The sequence below is a fragment of the Acanthopagrus latus genome, chromosome 16 (assembly GCF_904848185.1).
Source record: "Acanthopagrus latus isolate v.2019 chromosome 16, fAcaLat1.1, whole genome shotgun sequence".
Lineage (NCBI taxonomy): Eukaryota > Metazoa > Chordata > Actinopteri > Spariformes > Sparidae > Acanthopagrus > Acanthopagrus latus.
The window spans coordinates 3,394,195-3,415,597 of NC_051054.1; the positions used below are offsets into that span (position 1 = coordinate 3,394,195).

The window sequence follows — 21,403 nt, forward strand, 5'->3', positions numbered from 1 at the left end:
CCTTCTGTCCTGATGAATCTGTACTCTCACACGTCCTCTCCTCTCCCCTCAGGCTACGTCTGCCATTATAGGAAAACTTGGTGACTTTCTTTAACTTGGCTTGGGTCAGAGAATTATTTTATGTCTTTCACCTGCAGTATTTGTGTAACTACGCAGTGTGTTTGCATGTAGAGCACCCCCAGATATTCTCTTTCCCACGGTGGGTCTTTACTTTTTGATTTGACCAGAGAAAACCTTGTTCTACCTATTGGGCATCTGCGGGTAGTTCTTTCTGAAGCCCCAGGAATTATAAAGCAGTCGACCGTCGGTGTCACTGACACAAACACAAGCCTCAGAAGAACCTCATTCATCTCTGCCGTGGAGAAAGTTCTTCTTCACAGAGACGCGAAACTTGGGCAAAAATATTGAACCGCTTGAAATTCAAGGATTATTTTTAGAAACAACATTTATAAAACACACCTGCAGAGCCGCCAGTTAATCTGTTGAGATTTCAAGAAAAAAGGCTCAGTACACACTCCATGTCTTTTTTTCTTTTTTTTTAATTTTACTGGCACACTTCTGTAGCAGCTGTTCATTAGCACCAGCAGCACTCATCTTAACCTCGGCCTTCATTACCATCGGGCTTCCCAAACCCCATTAAAAAAAAACTTGAGAGACAGTTTCAGACACAAGTTGGTCATCAGTATGAAAATGAAGCTATTTCTGTCTGTTTAAATGTCAGAAGGGTTTCTTTTAGTGATGTCTGTTTGTTTTTTTTTCATCGTTCTGTTTTCTTTTCACTGTTTTCAAGCCGAGTGAAGGTCGAGTTCGACTGCGTGTCGTCACAGATGCATTGTTTTCCTCCCGCTTTGCTTTTACCAACAACTAAATCACTTTTCTTCCTCTGTGTCTTCCTCTCTTTCGCCTCTCGCTTCCTTCCCCTTCCATGTTCTCCCTCATTTCCGTCTTTCCATCCTCTTCCAGGTGTGAAGTTGAGAACCGTTACCAAGGCAACCCCCTCAAAGGAACATGCTACTGTAAGTGGAAATCCAATTACCAACTTCAGTGAAGATGTCGGGAAAGGGTCACAATTTAAGAAAAGCACCGTGAGGCCGTTCTCTTTTCACTCGTGCGGGTCAATGCCAAGACAGTTACATGGCTCCTGAATCAAAGTAGCTTTCAAGTAGTTTGATGTTTAAAGAAATAAGAGCCAGAGGAGAAACAGCTTCTTTTTTTTCTTTTAAACAAGTCGTTTGTGGAGAGAATCGAAGGCAGATGAAAGAGAATCATCGAAGAATGAAAAGGAGCTTCGAAGGACTGTCGCTCTGTGTGTGTCAGTGACGGTCACTGCAGATCAGCCTCTTGTCGTGGATATCTTTGGCTTTTGCAATCATTTTAGATTATAAACATTCTGTCCTTATGCACCCATTCCTCATTATTTATGATCTGATAAACAATATTAGCCTTTTTATTGGCCGCTCCGACGTGCTTCTGTCGCTGCTCGTCTTTTTTTTTGAACGGGAATACTTATTACACACACGAGTTAAGTGTTCTTAAAGGTATACTAAGCAGGATTTACCTAAAAAAAAACAAGTGATAGACTTACAAAAAGAAATCCCTCTGAGCCACTAGAAGCATGTGGTGATGTCTTGATCTGCAGAGACACTAACCAAACAATGACTGCCTGCATGCTCAGCAGACCTGCACTAACATCCCAAAGGACAACATCCGCAAGAAAAAGGAGAATGGATTTTAAGAGAATGGACTCAAATGAAACCCGGGGGGTGGGAAATCATTTGGTCGATGCTGGTTCATGTATGACTCACTGGCTTCTTATATCACAGTGTTATCATGCTGATCTCCAGCTGTAATTTACTGCAGGCTAGCGCACGGCCGTGTAAACCCTCCTCTATCACGACCTTCACTGCAGACACAGACAACACACACTCAAATCTTCAGAAAGCTGATGGAGTTTTAACATCGAAAAAGAAAAGGAGTTGTGGGTGATATCCTGCCCCCGAGCCCTTTCTGAAAACGTGTACTTGTGTGACTTTCAAACTGAACTAATCGAGCTGTTCCTCTTCTTCCTCTTCTTCTTCTTCTTCTTCTTCCTTTTGAAATCCCCACCGTGCTCGCCCACACCGACGGCTCGATCGCCTCAAACAGACACGCTTCTCATCGACTACCAGTTCACCTTCAGCCTGTCGCAGGAAGACGACCGCTACTACACCGCCATCAACTTCGTGGCCACACCTGACGAGGTATGTCTCTGACTGTGAACGCCCCGCCGCCACAGCACCTGTCACTTTTATTAGGATTAACGATTGTTCAGTCAGCACCAGACGATGGTGGTGATGATGGTGATTAAGGTTTTTTCTTCTTCCTCCCCTTAGGTGTTCAAAGAGAAAGTTTTAAAAGTTTTACTACATGTGTCAGGGCATGTGTAACAGCGACATCAGCGCATGCATGGGAATGTTTAAAATGAGTGACAGCAGCCTCTGTAAAGCGCATCTTACTGTCCGTATTTCTGCACCTTTGACTTTGGCAAACCAACACGTTGAGGCGCCACATTTGCCTTTTTACACGACGTGGGCGCCGGGTGTGAAAACGACACCTGCGCTGGTTGGAAACTGGCGATGATGCCTCGCTGTCCCTCGCTCTGCGCCGGGCGCAAGATGTAGCCCAGTGAGCAGACTGTAAAACTGAATACAACTAGATGCAATAAAGCAAAACATTGTTAAATATTGCAGGAGAAGACCAAAGGCCGACAAAATCAGGAAAAAATCTTCCGCACACTGTCCATTTCACTTGCACGTAAGTATATTGCCAACAATGTTTTATGGGATAACCTGATGAAGGTCTAATCACAAAGACGTTGTTGTCAATAAAGTTTAAATGGAAGTGAAGTGGACAGTGTGCGGGAGTGTCTCTCCTTCCTTCAGTCAATTTGAAAATATTCACCATCGCTGGAGATGCATGATTCTTTATTGGACAGGCAAACACACAGAAATTCACAGGGACTTTAATTTACTCACACAGAAGTCATTAGCTCCACATTAAGGAGAACTATTAGAAGCAGCACTCAGAAATGCTCAGAGTATATATATTGTTTTTAAAATCTCCAAAAGTAATGAGAAGGATTTTTTAATTCCTACGCTGTAATAAAGGGAGCGCCTCGATAACAAGAAGAGAGGCGAAATAACAGCAAACTGCTTAGTGGCATTATATCATAATAGTATCTTTAATAAGTTAAGAAAGTCCCCATTGAGACTGAGATCTCATTTTAGGTATAACCACGTAATTAAAAAAACCCACAATATATCAATCTAACAGTTTACATTAGCAGCACAGCCAGAGAAAGCTTGTACACGCTGATATAAACACGAGAATAATGTTGAAATGGAAATGCACAAGATGATACTGTAAAAGAATAACACAGGCACCGTTCTCCGTTAACGTACTATAAATGAGGATAAACAGAGACTCCTGGTGTGACACAGAGGAAGACTGAAGTGTAACGCTGGTGTGTAAACTCACAGTCGGCCGCGCAGATGTTTCCACGGCGAATGAGAGCTTGTCCGGTGCTGTTTACCTGGCTGCAGCATCTGGAGCGCAAACGGCAACACGAGGGTCTGATTAGATATTCCAGATGGCGTCTTTTTTCCCCTGACAAAGCTTTTTTTTTTTTTTTTTTAACCAACCGCTTCCTTTTGTCTGCTAGAGGTGCGCAGAAATAATTTGGATTTGAGATCAAGAAAATATTTAGAATGTTCCTCATCAAGCCTCTTTAATTATTCATCTCCGTTTAATCTATTTAAACGATTATTAACAAGCGCCGCGTTTCAGTCGCTGTGTAAACATCAATTACATCTTAATTCAAACAGACTTGATGCCGTCAGAGCCGATAAGAGTTTTACAACTGTACTTAGTTTTTTTTTAATACATCTCATTTTCATCGTTGACTCTTGTCCAAACGTTTGTTTTGCTAATTCAGCTTCCATTAGCCGAGCAAATTTGCTCCCGTCTGCAACACAGTAACTGTTTGTACAGCTGAGAACTGGTTTGAGGCGGTGACACAAAAAGAAAAAGAAGAAACCCTGCTCTGCATTTACAGTACAGCAGAGTGGCCTTGTTTTCTTGGTTTATCCCTCTCTGCTGCACATTTCTATGATATGTGGGACCATATAAATGTGTAATGATGATGGTGGTTTCATGTTTTCTGCCTGTGTTCTGTCTCCTCAGCCGAACCGGGATCTCGACATGTTCATCAATGCCTCAAAGAACTTCAACCTGAACATAACCTGGGCCGCAAGCTTCACCGGTGCGTCTCAAGAAGCAACCTTATGTTATATCTTGCTGTCAACATGCAGGTTTTTTCTCTCTTTTATATCACTTAAAGTTGGGGGGGGAAAGAAGCACTTTAAAGATGTCACCCCAGGCTGTTTTTCACGTTTTTATAGACCTTTTTTTTTTTTTTTTATTCTTGAACCCTTTTTATTGGTTTTACAAGCGCAGTGCAAATTCTTAAACGGAGTGAGATGGTCTCGTAACAGTAGTGGCAGCGGTACAGATCATCCACAGCCCACCTTCGATCTCAGGCAGTGTGTGGCAGTGAAAGAGACAAAGGTAAAGAAGAGTCGTCAGGAAACAATAAGTAGAAGTCCTCAGTTAAAGGACGCCTAGCAGCATAGTGAGCTGTGGTGAGGGGCTGGTGTTTCCTGAGTGTGACTTTGAACAGTTTTGGCTCCATCATAATGTCATAATGTTTGGAAAAAACTGATCCTCCGACAAATTAAAGTTGCGATATTGTCTTTTTGGATGCACATTGTTTCACAGCCTGTATTCAGAAACTGCAGTCGGTAGGAAGTCTGTAAAGTTGACTTCAGTCACCATCATCCAGCATGGCTGAGGCTGCAAAAACACCGGCGGAGCTGATGCAGAAATGTGGTTGTGGCGGTGTGTGAGAGCTGACCAATCAGAGCAGACTGTATCGAACAGAGGGTGAATAGAGACGCTGCAGCAATGGACAGTATGACAAAAACAAAACGGCTTTTTCTTTTTACAACAAAGCGTGTTTAGTATGTTCTAGCAGAGCCAAAATGAAAATACGAGCCTGAAAATGAGACCACAGTTTAATACGGACAGACACATTTTGATCAGATCATGTGTTTTTTCTTTTTGTAAAGGTAGGAGGATGCACAGACATGCCTCGCATTCCTGTAATCACATGTTTGTTCTCTAATAGCACAACATTTTTTTTTGTAGTATTAAACTCAGGAACTCGCGCTCGAGGTAAATTGTTGGAGAATGTGTTTGGTATCCTAAAAAATGGGGTAATCACATCCAGAGAGTGCTGTCGTGTCTGATTTGTTCATCGCGTATGGATGAAAAATGATTAATTTATAAGCTGATAGTTCTTGTTTAAGTTCGTCTCCTCCGAGTTTATGTTGTAAAGAGATGTTGTTAGTATTTAAATATATAAAAAAAAGTGTACCTGCTCTTCTTCATCTTCCTCCTTCAAACTCTCTGCTCTTGTTTCCCTCTTCTCTGTTCTCCTTCCCGTCGTCTAGCAGGCACCCAGACTGGCGAAGAGACCGCCATCGTCTCCCGCAGCAACATCAAGGAGTTCAAAGACAGCTTCTCCAACGAGAACTATGACTTCCGCAACAGCCCGAACATCACCTTCTTCGTCTACGTCAGCAACTTCACGTGGCCCATTAAGATTCAGGTGAGCCAGTAGATATGGCGTATGGTGCAAAGTGCAGACTACTGCTTTTGAACCACGTCCTGCAGATGTTACGATTGTTTTGTAATGTAATCATCGGTTTTAACAATTAACACCTCCGGCCGCGCTACGGTCGATATCTTTATATGAAAGTTACACAACCTTTTCTCTGCAGTAGACAATCGACTCGCTCTCTGTCTTTGTTATTCTTTAGATTCATCTAAACTGGAAACCAAAATCAATTCGGAGACATTCGGTTGTAACATTTAAGGGTCAGCATCCACTGACTGATATTTTGAACCATGGAAAGAAAGCTGACAGATGCCTGGAATATATAAATGAAAGTCTTTGTGCTTTGACAGCAGTGAAAAGCAGAAATGATGGCGATTCCCTGGAACTTGTGAATAAATTGTGTCTGAAGTCAAGGTAACCCTTAAATGGACAAAAAGGGCGAAAAATACAAGATGCGTTATCGTCCGTACTGCACTTTAGCAAAAGTTTCAAACTATTACAGCTGATGTGTCTCGATGGGGCTGCTAACCTGAAACTGTACCCGCTGCTGCTTTAAATCCAAGTCATGTTGCTTCGTAAGTTGCACAAGTGAACGTTCTGCATGAGCAGCGAGAGGGTAGTATGTGATAAAATCCTGATTTATTCAAGTAGAACAAACTGAAACAGGCCACGCTGTCCTGAATATTCAGAAGCACTGCTCATGATGGAAATGTATGTTTTCATGCATTTTTTAATTAAGTCCTCTAAAAAGTACCACTCGTCAGGTCTGCTGATGTGCAGAGTTATCCCATTTTCGCCTTGTGTGCAAATAAAAACTCCCACACGCGCCTGTACACCCGCAGATTTTGGATTAAAGTGGAGCAAAGCTGTGGTCAATTCCCACTGTGACCGGTCAGCTTGTCTGATTCACAAGCTACTTTTCTGCTCTATAAACCAGAGAGCTGGCTGGTAAAATGGGGTGAATGTAAATGTTGGCTGTCACCAGTGAAATGTGGTCGGTGGGAGGGAAAAGAAGTTTCCTGCCGTTGCTGTGTGGAGCTTTTCCTCCAGCGTTGATGTGGCTACCTGTGTTGACGTAGTCGTGAATGGCGCTCTGTCCTCCTGCCTGGTAGCTGGCGGCGTGAGTTTGTGCAGCCGAGCCACAGCTGCTGCCGAGAAGACAGCTTCTTAATAGAGCTCTTACTGTGCGTGGACATTTTTTCATAGTGCAGCAGCCTTTTAATGCGAAACAAGCTGCTCAGTGCCGTCGTCCTCTTTGTCCTCAGTTTGCCAGAAAAAAATCATGTAATTAACTTTTCAACTGGATGTTGTCTGGTTGATATTAATGCCAGATACAGAGAAGGAGTCGTTGTTGGGCTGTTGTCTTAGGCTGCATTGGTCTTTTGTGAGGTCCATAACTGCACATAGTCGATTTCAGGTGACTGCAAACACCCTCAGAAGACCCAAGATGGACACAGTTTGTTTGTAATTCTACATGCTGGATCTTTTAAATACAGTTTCTCGCGACAGTAATGGACTGAGCTGAGGACAGTGACGAGTACAAACAGATACTGCGACCTTAAATCTTTTTACATGATGATCTCGTTGTGCTGACATTTGATCATGTCCAAGTCTGATCACACATGCATTTCTACCAGAGCTTCAGAGGTGGAGTAGGACGTGAAATGCCCTTTAAAGCTTTCCATCTACATCCTTACACTTGTATAACTCTCTATAAAGCTGCTCAGTGACTTATATACTGAGTCGGAACGTGGGTGTCTTTGTGGTGTGATAAAGGACAGAACAAACTCGGCATCAGTATTTTGGTTTGATGCACTAAATGAATGCGCTGACAGGAGCGGCTGTGATTGGCTCAGGAGCTCGAGGTGCTCCGGGCCCGTCTGTGTGCCTCCCAGAGCAGCACTGGAAGTGATTTGACTGGTTGCCCCATGCGAGCTCCTTCCCCCCCCGACCCCGCCTGCCATTTGCCCTCCTCCTAAACAGGAGAAAAAAATCCTGCCTCCATCCTCTATGTCCTGCCTTGTGAGGGCTTTTTAGTTTCTCTCAGCTTCAGAGCTCCAGCTGCTGCCAGCCAGCCTCAGGAGGTCCCCAGTGCAGCTCCACAGCAGAACAGAGAGCTGAGCCTTTCCCCCCTCTGTCAGCCTCCTCTGGTCCACCTCACCTTCTGTCTTGAAGGGTGGGATTGTGTAGAAGATCACCCTTGTCCTTGTCATTTTTTTCTTCCTTGCACTCATGGAGCTTTACCTTCGTCAGCGAGGTAACATTTTCCACTTGTTTCTCTTCTCTCCTCCAGCCACTGCTCCTCGTCTCACAATTATTTTCTTTTTTTTTTTCTCTCTACTTCGTCATAATAGCAGCCCTTCGTTTCTCTTTTGTTGCCTTTACTTACTCTCCTTTTCTTCAGCGGTGTACTGCAATGTGGCGTTCAGCTGTATGTGTGTGTGTGTGTGTTTTAGATCGTAGGCGGTCGGTCCTCCAGTGTTGGCAGGCAGAGATCGGAGTGTCGGAAAACGGTTCATAAACAGCAGCCGAGAAAGAGCAAGGGCAAAGTGGAATGTTAAGTTGGAACACATGCTGCATTCAGAGTGGGCTGTGCAAGCTAAGCTCTCTCTCTCTCAAGCTTCCTCTTGCTAACTCACCCGCGCACCACCTCAAGGTTGCCTCTGTTTGCTTTCACATGGTCGGGAAGAGTTCTGCGAGCAAGTTTTATGCTCACGTTCTTTTGCATCGACTTCACTTGTTGCAGTCACCGCCGATCTGTTGCGTTGAATCAGCAGCGCACGTTTGTTCATTCAGCTCTTCAGTTCTTGGCTTTCACAAAACTTAACCACCTCGTGTGTTTCAGATACAGTGTGCAGAACTCCTGAAGAGCACAGATGTTGCAGCGCTAATGACTTTGACCGACCCCGAAAATGTGATCTTTCACAACGGTCAAATTGAATTCTGCGATGACTTCATCACCGTCGAGCAGCTCCGATCATCAAAGTGAAATCAATTGTGCTGAGATTAGTCAGCGAGGAGCTCTCCCACCCTCTTTTTTTTCCCCTTTCCTGATGAAGAATAGATCTGAATTTAATGATGTTTGTAATGAAACGCAAATCCCAGACTAATTACATTAAAGAGCTGTGATCTCCTGTTCCGTGCCTTAGTGAACATGTCATGATATGGTAGAGATTAGAAAAGCCTCCAATTTAATACCCCGCTGTGGAGTAGCAGCAGCTGTAGCTATCAGCTGGCTGGGCCCGCTCTGCATATCTGTGTGGACTCGTGTAGTGTTTATCTGGGCCGCGCACGGCTGCCTGATGGGTGCGTCTTGATACGGATCACAGAGAGGTTGGGAAACAGAGACTGAGTGATTTCGCCAGCTTGCGACAGTGGCGGGTACAACCTCAAATCAGCCAGCCGCTTAGTATTAAACAGTCGATTTAATTTGCTGCAAACAAATTAAAAATTAAAAATGACACTGTGCATATCAGTAGATATAGACAATGAATACCAATGTACAAAGTGGATCCAGTAAGATGCATAGATGCAAGAAATGGACGCAGCTGTGTTCCTAAACTCTTGACACAAAACAAAACTAGATTATCCTCAGAATCTTTATAATTAATATTGTTGACTTGCGTGTTAACAAATCAACCTATTTCTTATCATTTTTCAAGCAAACTTAAAGCGAGGCCACACTAGCAGCTCTGAGAGGGTCCGCTTTGAGCTAAATGCTAACATCAGTATGCCGACATGCTAGATGAGGTATAATGTCACCTCTCTGAACAAAGGAAAGGGGAAGCTGACATCCAGGTGAACGCGCTAGATTTTAACCTCGAAGTTGGTGCGATAAACTTTTCCGTGCTTTGACATCATTTAATCGACGTTGAGACTGAAGTAAGACGTTTAAAAAAGGAACCGCTGCAGCGTTCTCATCAGCCTCCTCGCTGATTTCTTCTGTTCCTTCTTTTTCACCACATTCATGACACAAACACGACACACGGACACGTCATGAAATGAAACACCTGGACACATGCACAGAAGTGTCCCACACACTCACGTATTGAAAATCCATCCTCTTTCCGTCCTGTCTTCTTTTGTAGGAACCTGTTGCGTAGCCCTCCCCCTCCGCACCGATAACGACACTTGTCTTCAAAACTCCAATACGGTTGAAGCGGCTGTCAGAAGCCATTAAAGACAGAATATTTCCAGTCTTAATGCCCGGCGGCAGGCTGACAGGGCCCTGCTGCGATATCCTTTGCGGCCCCTAAAGAGTCACCCTCTGCTGGGCACATAACGAGAGCATCGCCCGGGCCTCCCGCCGCCACCGTCAGCCTGCCTCTTGGTGACAAAGCACCCGCACACGACTGACACTCGAGATTAGCCGCTACAATAACTGTTATCACGAATCGTCTCAGCGAGACGGCCCGCTTGTATTTCACAAAATGGAGTTATGCAGTGATGACATGACGCTGAAACTCCTATTGTTTTTTTTTTCTTGCGTTGAGGAAGTTAGAGTTTTGTACTTTGAAGGGGGCTATTATGTCATCAGCCGAGAGCATTATGTGTCTCTGATCACCTGGAGGAATAGATGTCTTTGTTAGGCTGCTGTCACAAAGTGAACCGGGTTTCAGTACACCGGATGACGAGGCTTTCTTTGATAACTCTAAGCTTTGCTCTTAAAAAGAGTCCCTGCCACTCACAGTTTCATGCAATCTCCACCACTTTTAACTTTAATCCTTTCATTTTCTAACTCCTATTTACATTCATGAGCATGGGAAGTAATATATTCCCTCTCCAAACCATTTTCTCTTAATTGCACATATCTGATTGGCTTCTCACTAAATTCAGAAACTAATTTCCAAAGATTGCTCTCTTGCACTTTGTGAAGGTGCAGTGAAGAGTTGTTTTTCCTCCCCGTGTTGAAGAAGCATCGAGGAAGTGAGCAGAAATATATTTTGGATTGTGATGTCAAAAAAGTGAGTGAGAAGTGTTAAGAAAACCCCCCAAAATACCCTCTTTCTGGCTGCTCGTATCGGAGGATTTTATCTCAGCTCTTGCTGCCGCTGCCATATTTTTTTGTGCCCCCCAGTCAGGAATACTGCTAAAGCAATGAGGAGATGAATTGATTAGTTTCACTACTTTGATAATGGCGAGTCGTTTAAGTCATTTATGAAGCAAAATTGTCTGCATTCGCTGATTCTAGTATTGCAAATGTGAGGATTTTCTGCCTTTTTTTTCTCAGTTTCATATCACTAGAAAATTGGATAATAAATATTGGATATATTCGAGCATTGAGCTGCTAGTTAGACATAAGCAATCTGAAGATACTGACTTGTGACATTTCTAACAATTGTTTAACAAGAAAAGCCTCATTGAGGATAAAAATCATTTCTTTCAAGCGCGCACTACAAAGAAAGCGGCTAGTTTCATCACACTCATTTCATCATCATCTCATCCTTGCAGCGTTTCATGAACCAACAGCCTTCTGGGTTTGTCTTTGTGGTTCTCAGCACGATGTACGGCAGAAACTGGTGATCAATATCCATGTTTCCCGAGCTGCTGACATAACCGGAGCTTGCGGCGTCGAGCATTCAGCGAAACTGTTTACGCCGCTGTCGAAGTTTTTCTGTGTGTTGGCACCCTGAACTTCTCTTCAGTGTTCAACAGTCTGTAGGAAAATGATCACACTGAGGATTCGGCGCTCAACAGTAATCAACAGCAACACATTAGCGAGCCAGATGGTGCTGACTACACAAGTAAATGAGACCCCGGGCTGTTTACAAAACACACACACACACACACACACACACCCCCCTGTCATCGCAGCACAGAGGCCAACGCCTTCGGCCTCGTGTTGTGTTCTTGTGTAAAGACGCTTTTCCCATGCATGTGTTGTAGGTCCTGATCACATATTAGGTATTCATGGTCTAATCTGACACGCACACAGCTGGGTTTCCCGGCTTTTGTCTTTTTTTCTTTTTTTCCTCCTTCCTCCTGCTCCTTTTCTTCCACTGGAATTGTATGCAAATCCCTGCTTTGCAGAGGAATAATAAGCAGGAGCGGTGATAAGTTCTGGTCCAAGGTGTCACCTCGGAGGAAAGCACGTGTGAGGGGAATTCTGCTGCAGGGAGGAGGCGCAGTACCCCGATGCAGCCAGAGAGAGGCGGTGTTGTGTTGTTGCAGGAATGTGTTCGCTGTGAGGCATTTTTTTTGGGTAGGGGGGGTGAGTGGGTGGTTATCAGCGTAAACGTAGAGAGGTGGAGGTGGAGGTGGAGGCGGAGGAGGCGGTGGGGAGGCGGGGTTACGACACTGCCAGTGTTACCCCTGGCAACCTTGATTAAGACAGGATGTCGTTAGTGCAATTGCTCTTGCGATGATTACATAGTGAATATTTCTGCCCACATGTGCAGGAATGATGGTGGCGTTTTTTTTTTCTTTTTTTTTTTCTTTTTCACGCAGGCAGTGGGCAGCAGAGAGGCCCGGCTGCTGGTGCGTTGTCGCTTCGACAGGCGTGCAGTCTGGAGCTCAGATAAGCAGACTGACTGGGAACCTCCCAGTAGTTGTGATTAAGGAGCTGTGGGCACCATGAGGCAGCAGAAGCCCTCGGAGATATTGTGTATTTTGAGCTTTGTGAAAGAGCAGAAATATATGCGCTTTGATCTGTGTGTTTAAAGGCACATGTTGGCAATACAGTCTCATATATATACAGTATGAGATCCACAACATATATACATGAACAGTGTCTGCCTTTGTGAGCACATGCAGCTTCATTTCTGTGCCTTTTGTCCGATCTACAAGGTCGTGTCGAGTGTGTAATGCTGACCTCTTGTTTTTAAAATCTCCCTTATTGAAGCAGATTCTGACTCTCTCTCTGTTGTCCCCTCTCTCCCTTTCTTAGATCGCCTTCTCGCAGCACAGTAACTTCATGGACCTGGTGCAGTTCTTTGTCACGTTCTTCAGGTGAGCAGCTCCTCCTCTTCCTCTCTTCCCTTCTGTTCATTCACTTCTAGGAGGCGGTCGGCTTCGACGCCCGAGAGGGATCTACGAAGTCGCTCCGCTCTGCTCTGTCTGTCTGTGCACTGGTCATTGCTATAAAGAAACACTGCAGCTCACTGGTTCAGCCGTCTGCACGCACATGCGACTCCCACCGTCTTATCTTCTTCATCCACGTCATGCACACACAAGCACAGCTGCTAACTTAACAGTATCTCTGCAGTTCACCAAGTAAACAGAAGTCCACAACCTGCGCTGAGATATGAATATGTGTTGATGTAGCTCGGCATCCCTTGAAATCTGACTTGATTTATTTCAGCGGCACGTGATTTAATACCAGCCTGTCGGTGCTAAAGCAGGACAGAAGAGTCTGAGGATGACATACGTATCATTCAAGGGAAATTCTTCTTACTTGGAGTGTCAGAGTTAATTCTCTGAAGAAACAGATTGATGTGATGAATCAAATCTCTCTGCCTCACACTGCATGGAGAGACGACCCAGGCGCGGCTGTCCCTGGCCTTTTATATTGACGCCTAACAAAACCATACTGTTGATACCATTAGCAGACACTGCAGGCACAAATAATGAAATCAAACTTCAAGATTAACCATCGTTATAGTTGATAAAAGTAATCTTGTGGCCGTGCAGAGACCCTGCAGGGTACAATCTCACATCGCTGAAGTCGGCTGTGACGTTAAACCACCGGCATCAAGCAAATCCAAGATTTTCAGCTGCTAAGTTTCTCCTTAAAGTCTCTCCATGTGTGACAGCATCACACGTTCAGCGCGTCAAATCTTTAAAACCTGAGATTCCATACGATTGAAAGGAGATGGAGATATATTTGTCCTGCGCATTACTTTGCACACATTTCCCCGTGCTTCATCCTGACATACAGTTTCTGGTATCTTTCGAAAAAAAGCTTTGGCAGTCGTGATGAGAATTTAAAATAAATATCCTCCGTGCTTCTTGGCAGAGCATCTCGCCGCTCTGTACTGATGGTAGCACTGGTGGTTTTGCTGGCAGGGCTGAACACACGTGCGTCCGCCGAGCTGTGATGAATCCTCGGGCCGGCCACTCCACTTCTTCAGGAACTGCTGTAATGTGTTATCGATTTAAAAATGAGAGGGGGACTGAAGGAAAAAAAAATAAAAAATTGGGTAGACGAGTGTGTTCCATGCATGCTCGGCTGCATCATGTTTGTATTTGTTTCTCTGGTGTGTCCTGTAGAGTGTGTTTGTGTGTACGTGTCCGACCCGGGGGAGAGCTGTGTGCTCTCCACAGCTCCCTGATAGAAACCGCTGGCTGCTCCAAAGTCCTGCTGCTTCTATTGATCCAGCAGCCCGTGTACAGGCAGGAGATATTTGAATGATTCTCTTTTTTTGCTTGTTTTTTTTTTTGCCACAAACTCTTTGCCAATACAGTGATGTTCAATAAAGCGTATGTTTCAGCATCGACTGAATAAATCCTCCGCGCCGAGGTTCATCTTTGGATTAAAAGCTGCAGGAACACCAGTGCTGTTATACCCCCTCGCTCCCTTTTGCATACAAATGCCGACCCTGCAGTTACTCGCTCATGATGCTCGTATGTGTTTACAACATGCGTCAGCACTTGACTGGTTGCATGTCAGCGTTCGACGCAGGCAGCCTCCGCCCGCTGTGCGCAGGAAGCAGGCAATCCATAAACAGAACGGCCCCTGTCTGTGTGTGCGCCATCTTTCTCTTCACCTTCTCTTTTTTATTACCTTTCCTCCTTTTTTTTTTCTCCTTTTTCTGCTCCTTCGTCATCCCTGCCTCTTCTCCTCTTCCATCCTTTGCTCTGCCTCTCTCCCTGCCTCCCTCTTTCCCTCGTTCTCCTCTCACTTTCATCTTCATCTCCCCCTGTCTGTTCGCCTCCTCTCCTTCTCCTTCTCCCTCCTCTTTTCTGTCCATCTCTTCCCTCCCTCTGGTACCCCCTTGTTCCATCCCATCTCCTCCTTCCCCTCCCTCCCCTCCCTGTTTTCTTTCCTCCCAGCCTCCCACCACTCCTCCCAGACTTGCTCTTAATCCCACAGCTCAGTCTTCTTCTTTTTTTTTGTTTTTTTTTCTGATGTGTATTCTGCCTGCCACTGATTCAGCACAGATGAGCAGAGACCTAAAGTTAGCGAGCTCGCAGCCTTGTCCCTGTTTGCTTCTGGTTCTTTAGGCGCAGCATTGTTTGTGTTGCGGGGGAGGAGAGCGATGCTAATTAACGTGGAAATTGTTTGCTCTTCTCCTCTTCGACTTTCTCTGCGACTTAATCTCACTCTTACTCACTCTCGCCTCGCTCTCTCTCTGTGTGCCATGTTCCCCTTCAGGGGCAGATGAAGGTGGTGCCATCCTGTTATCTGCAGCACCAGCAAAGATACCCACACCCGTATTCTCCAGCCCCAAAACAGATGTATTAAACATCAACGTTAGCAAGATGTGCTCACATATTCACGTCCATCTGTCCAGCAGCTTCTCACCTCAGACTCGTTATGATGAATCATGGCTTTTAAAAGTAAATTAATCCTTTTTTTTTTTTTTCCCCCCCAACAACTTTTCTCAACATTTATGGCAAACTTTGTCACAAATATTTTTACAAATTTAAATGTTGTCTCTTCTTCTGCAAATTGAGTGTTTTCTTCCAGGCCCAGAAAAAAAAAAAAAAACTCCCCTGGAAAATGTGAAATTTCCAAAACATTTTTTTTTGGAAACCCAATGGAAATGTATTCTTGAGCTGTTTCTTTCTCTCTCTCTCTCTCTGCAGCTGTCATGTTTTCAATTTAAAACTTGGCTGCTACTAAAGCAAGCGCCCTTTGAAGTAATAGTGACCTGAATGACAAATTTCTTGGCTCCATAAGTCCAAACTGCTGGATGGAGGAAGCTAAAAGAGCGATCACAAAATGCAACTTTCTGAACATTGCGCACTGGGACATATTTGTCATGGAAATATTACTGCAGTTGTGGCTATTTTTTTTTTTTTTTTGAAGTCCGACTTTATACATCATGTAGCCCACATCCCCCCTCTCACCCAACTTTTTATGAGTTCCTTCAAAAAGGGGAAAAAGAAGTTTGTTTATGTGAATCTGAATAGTTGATGTTGTTTATGAAGCCAGCCAGCGGTTCAGCCACGGTGCATGTGAAAGTGGAAGTTAACCTACAGAAGGTGGCATCTGCATGCGTCTCGGAGAATTAATGGCACTGAGATATATAATTAACAGAATTACATAAGAGCACTTTAACGCCCTTTTCAGCCAAGTCTTTTCATTTCAGTGCAGCCGGTGACTTCTGAGCAAAACAAGAGGGACGATGAGCTTTGATGTAACCGCGATGCTAAAAAAAAAAAACAGAACAAGGTCGAGGCGCGGTGATAAAGCTGTCAGGATTTTCAGACAGCATCGAAACTCTTTAACCTGCAGAGGGATCTTTGTTCGGGGACCTGTCTTTATTTTTCCTTCTATTTTTGATGGATACATCAAAGTACAGGAAGGAAAACAGTTTCTGAACTGTTGTTCTAGAACGCTGACCGCACGTTGGCCCGCTGTGGTGTTTACTTCTTAAAAATCTTGACTCACCCTCTAATAGTCGGCGCGCCACTGATGCCTGATGTCCCAGAAAATTCTGCTCCCCCCTAGGAGTCTTACCTCCCTGCCACATCTGTGCTGCTCGAATGGCTAGTATTAAAATAAGTCATCCAGCACGAGAGCTTGCATGTATGTTTCATTTCATGACTGGTTCCAGTGGGAAGAGATGACCTGATGCTGGAGTGTTGTGCACCAGAGAGTCAAAGATCATCGAGTCCGTCTCTGTGGCCTCTTAAAGGAAAAAGTTTGATTGTGTCCGTTTTGCTAAGAGCACAGAGAGTACAGACGTCGTGCAGACAGGATCATAACAGGATGACGAAACGTGGACTCTGTGTTTTGCATCATCAGTGCTCGGGCGCCGTCGGGGGATTAGTGGGCAGTCTTTCCCAGATGTCAAACTTTTTTATGTGAGGAAGTCGTTGCTTCTGTTAACGCTCAGCCAGATGCAAATTTTAGCATGTTATGTTTGTGTAGCACCTCCATTTTGTTTATGTCTGCTTCCCCGTGAGATCATACTTTTATCACTCCATTATTTTAAAACCTTCCAGTTTTATTAATTGTTTTAGTAATGGGAGGGAAGGAAATCTGTGGAGTTTCTCCTTTTGTGTGTGATGCAACACCATTTTTAAAAGTCCTGTCGTGAGCACAGCTTCTGTCTGCACAGCTTTTTATCCAAAATGTATTAACGCTAAATGCGCGTTGCACCAAATTTAACACCGTGCTTCCTTGAGTCCTCTGCAGCAAGCCTGCTGAGTGTGAAGTAGGTGTGATAGATCGTTGCTGAGATACACGATCAAAATACAGACGGAGATTCCTCGCTTTATAATTAGACACTCGCTTGTCATGTGTGTTTTGAAAGAATTTGTAAAACACGTCTACATAATCTCAGTTTTTTGGTTTAGTGGTGCGAGATGGACATCGTTCCTCTCGCATCAGTATCACGAAACTTCAGCCGAGTTATGCATGTATGCATTAGTTGTTTATATATATCGTCTAAGTTTCAGGCTACTGTTGACTGTCTGCCTCCGAGACTTCACACCAGCCTCACTCCAATCCTCTGAAGATAATACAACTTCTATATCCTCCCTCCATAGTTCGAGTTTTGATTCTGAAGATTCATCAGATGCCGACACAAACAATGTTGAAAGAGCTTTAGGGGGAATGTATTCATCCCTTGTCTCCATACTGAAGCAATATCTTCTTAGAGGCGCTACGGTGTAAGAAAAATCCACCGTCCTCGTTCTAAGCAAAAAAAAAAAAAATTGCATTCTCAAAGCAGACCTGGAGCTAATATGAGGCTCCTGAACACTTACTGACTTTTAATAAAGTCCTAATATTATAAAGGCCCATTTTATCAAGAGTAACCACTGCAGTGAAGCTTAGCTTTGTGGTGCAAATTAGCAGCAAGTGAGCATATTAACCAGACAACAGCAGAGAGGTTCCTTCCCCTTGTTCCAACAACACACAGCATTACTGCAGAGTCAATTTACCAGAGACATTTGCAGAAGTGGTTGAAATCAACTGGCCACAGCTTAAACTAACCTGCTCGACACTGTTAATTATGTAAATGGTCATTAAAGGTGTGGTTCGTCAAGATCAGCGCAGGAAGGCTCATTTGAGATGAAAATTAATGTCGTGTTTTCTTTGGTTCAGGACTCAGAACAAAGTTAAGATTACTGGTTTGCGGTGGAGCTGCAGTAACGGGTCAATAACGGCTTTCACACCTCATCAAATAGCTTATTTGTGGAAAATCTTTTTCAATTAATCAAAGTTTTAGGAATTCCCTCGGAGTAAGACACTGACACAACTACCCACTGAAGCACACAGGAGCCAAATGAAAGGATAAATCAGGTGATAATCTGCATATTGTCAACATATCCCATTTAAAAAAAAGACTTTGAGAGAATTTCCTCTGCATCCACAGCCCGATGTCTCATTCCTCAGTGCTACAGATCTCCACTGTTGCCTAAAAAACATGTAGATTCTGGATATCGTTAGATAATCATGTGACAGAAGAGAACCTATAACAGAAGAAAGAGTCATCACTGGTCACTGAATCTCGCTCGATGGACAAAATATAAACATTGTGTGACTTCTGATGAAGAAACGGTTCTGGAAAATGAAACCTTCTCTCTGAAACAGACTCCAGGGAGAAGGAGAAACATCTGGAAATCTCCCCACAGACTTGAACAGCAGTCGTCCATTTAGAAACAAGATATACATTGTGTGTCCAGATGAATTCTTGAAGTAATGGAGTATTATTTTAAGGCAGTATCGCTCAGCTCTAATCCCACAGGTACCAAACGCGTCTGTATACGCAGCTGAAAATAGTCCCGAACGAATCTCTGTTTCATTGTGTCCATCTGTTTTTAAGAAATCACTTTCTAGCTAAAGACACATTTGTAAAGCTTTCAGTTGGTTTTGCTCTTTCTGTGGGATTTGTTAACAATAAAATTAAATATGGATAATAATCTCTGAACAGAAAAATCTCAGGAGCATAAAACTAGTAATGATGTGGATCCACCAGGAGTTCATGTGAATCAGCAGCAGACCGTCTCAACCCTTGTGAAAGTGTAATTCTCTTTTGAGATTTAATAAAAAATTTAGAACATTTAAAAATCACAAGTCGGCTTAACTTTGCAAGCGTAGCCATCACGGTTGTGTGTTTTTAAAATGATTAGCGATTTATGGTGCGTTCCCGGCTGTTTGAACAGAGCAGAGATGTAATCCGGTCAGGGCGGAGGCATTCAAAAGAAAAGGGCTACCAGCAGGCTGCCCGCCCTGGGCCAACTCTGGGCGGGTGTGTGGGCGGCTGGGGTTTGATGATATGAATGAATCACCCCGCTGTCATCAAGGAGACTTAAATTCTCCCCTCTGAGAAGCTGATGAGTTTGACTCAAGTGTGAATCCTGTGTTTCTGTCCTGGTAGCCGAAGTTTCAGTGGTCAATCGGTCTTTTCTGATTATTTTCATATTTTTTTCTGCTTCTGTTACCGTCATTAAAATCCACCCAACATCCACCTCCCTAATCGCTGTCAGACCCTGACTTGCCACCATCAGTACCGTCGGCATGCAGCAGCACAGAGTGGGCAGCGTTCTTCCACTCACCGACCTCGCTCTCATCCGTTTATCTCGTTAAAGCGAGAGGTGATTAGCGTCGTCACTCCCAGGCCTCTGGAGTCAGCACGCTAGCCGTGAACATCGTCCTCTCTCCACCTCAGCCTTGGCTCCCCCCCTCCCATCTTCTCCACCAGGGTCTTCATCCCCCTTGTGTTGAGAGTCGAGGCCTCGGACCTCAGCACCATCCTCCATGCTTTTCTTACTGATTTTATTGTATTTTTCTTGCACGTAGGTGCTAAAATGGTGCTTTTGAAACAGCTCTGTTGCCTCGACTGTGACTGGATCGACGGGTTCTTGTAGAAACTGTTTGATGATTTAATTATGAATACAAATCAATTTGAAAACCTCCCTGTGAACTGTTGTTATAGGAACAGGGCTGCCTGTAAAAAATGTTTCATTGCTGATTCATCTGTTGGTTATGTTCTTGATTAAGTGATTAATTGTTTGTGGGACGGTGACGCGATGACGTCCTCAGATGTCTCATTTTGTCCGCAACCCAAATATATTCACTTTGGGAGGAAACAAGTTTGGAAGAAGAGGAAAAGAAACTTTTTTCTATAAGTTCTAGTTTCTTTGTTATTTGGGTCTACCAGCCCTTTAAATTACCTCTAAGTGAAAGCACTGAAATAACCTTTGTTCTTGAGTCCAGCAGGTACCGGTCCTTGGAGAACTGGTCTAAAATCGAAAGATGGACAGACCTTTACTTAAATTATTTATCCAGGTTAGATGTTTTGGCCGACGCCCGTCCTCGGTGTTGCAACTTCTGCATCCGTCAGTGCTGATTGGATCGCTGTACTCGTCTGGATTTTGATTTTGATTTTCCAGGAGCAGCACACTTACACATAACACACACAACACAGCAATGTTGATTAATTATTATACTCGTGAAGACGTAGAAGGGAACGAAAGCTTCGACTATCCACTGTCTAATACGGGCGCGCACGCACACACACACACACACACACACACACACACACACACACACACACACACACACACACACACACAGTGTCGGGCTCTGAAGGCAGCGTAGTGGCCACTCATGCATATTTTGGCAGCAGGAAGTGGACTGCAACGGAACATAAATAATTCTGTTGTTGTGATCATCAGCTCACTGTTCAGCCTCTTAAACACATCTGCAGGTTTAGACGCTGGCACAGAAATACTCCGGCACGCACACGCTCGGTCTTTTTGTGCACACTTAAACACTTGCGAGCACTCCAAAACTCTTTGTTCAAACACGGGAGGCAGCTGGCCACTCAGTGGTGCTGTGTACCCTCTGAGCTGTGTGACACACACACACACACACACACTCTACTGTATCTTTGAAGCTTCAGACTGCAGCCTTCATGAGCGCACGTGTTGGGGTCAGCTCAATACAATCAATCCCAAATGTCAATTTAAATTGCAACCTGTTTACTAACGACGGATCGTTCCCAGTCGCTCCCCCGTGGTATTTGTTCTCGTGGCTTCATTATCGAGCAGAGAGCTTTTCTTTCGTCGAGTTTGAAAAGAGATCCGTCACTAAGACTGCTTGGAAACAAAGCGACATTGACCCCGACTGCGATAGGCGGCGTGGAGCGCCGTTTCCTCTCACGCAATGTGTGTTTGTACATAAACGTCGGCATGAATCAGCGTCACCAGCAGCGCTGACGGGACTGATTGATGGCTGACTGACAGCAGGACAGAGTGGGCCGGACTCTGCTGCACGACAGCGTAAACTAAAAGCTGTGATTTCATCAAACTGTCAGAGGAATGTTGTGGAAACTTTTGAAATGTTGAGCTCTAAATATTTATTGGTGGCCATGTTTCATACTTCATGCGACCAAAACAAAACATACGTTTGCACGAGCTCTGTGTGCACAACTATCTAAACTAGAGTCCAAATGATTCTCGATTTTTTTGGGACTGATCCTGATTTTCTTAAAGTGTTGCCAACTTTTATTGTACCAATAATTCGAAATGCATACTTTAGGATCTAAGGGGAAGTTGTTCGTTGTTCTG

The 21,403-nt window shown here is 44.2% G+C and overlaps 1 protein-coding gene across 5 annotated transcripts in view; it reads left to right on the top strand.

Moving 5' to 3' along the window:
- atrn (attractin) overlaps window positions 1-21,403 on the top strand; it is a 126,812-nt gene that overhangs the window by 49,704 nt on the left and 55,705 nt on the right. For 2 of the 5 annotated variants that reach the window (XM_037125376.1, XM_037125374.1), the window contains exons 21-25: window positions 964-1,016; window positions 2,146-2,240; window positions 4,222-4,300; window positions 5,550-5,707; window positions 12,603-12,664. In XM_037125376.1, coding sequence (XP_036981271.1) covers window positions 964-1,016; window positions 2,146-2,240; window positions 4,222-4,300; window positions 5,550-5,707; window positions 12,603-12,664 — 447 coding nt within the window. Of the gene's footprint in view, window positions 1-963; window positions 1,017-2,145; window positions 2,241-4,221; window positions 4,301-5,549; window positions 5,708-12,602; window positions 12,665-13,924; window positions 14,419-15,029; window positions 15,165-21,403 lie in introns of those variants that run through there. The other 3 variants (XM_037125377.1, XM_037125378.1, XM_037125375.1) reach the window with 3 other exon arrangements.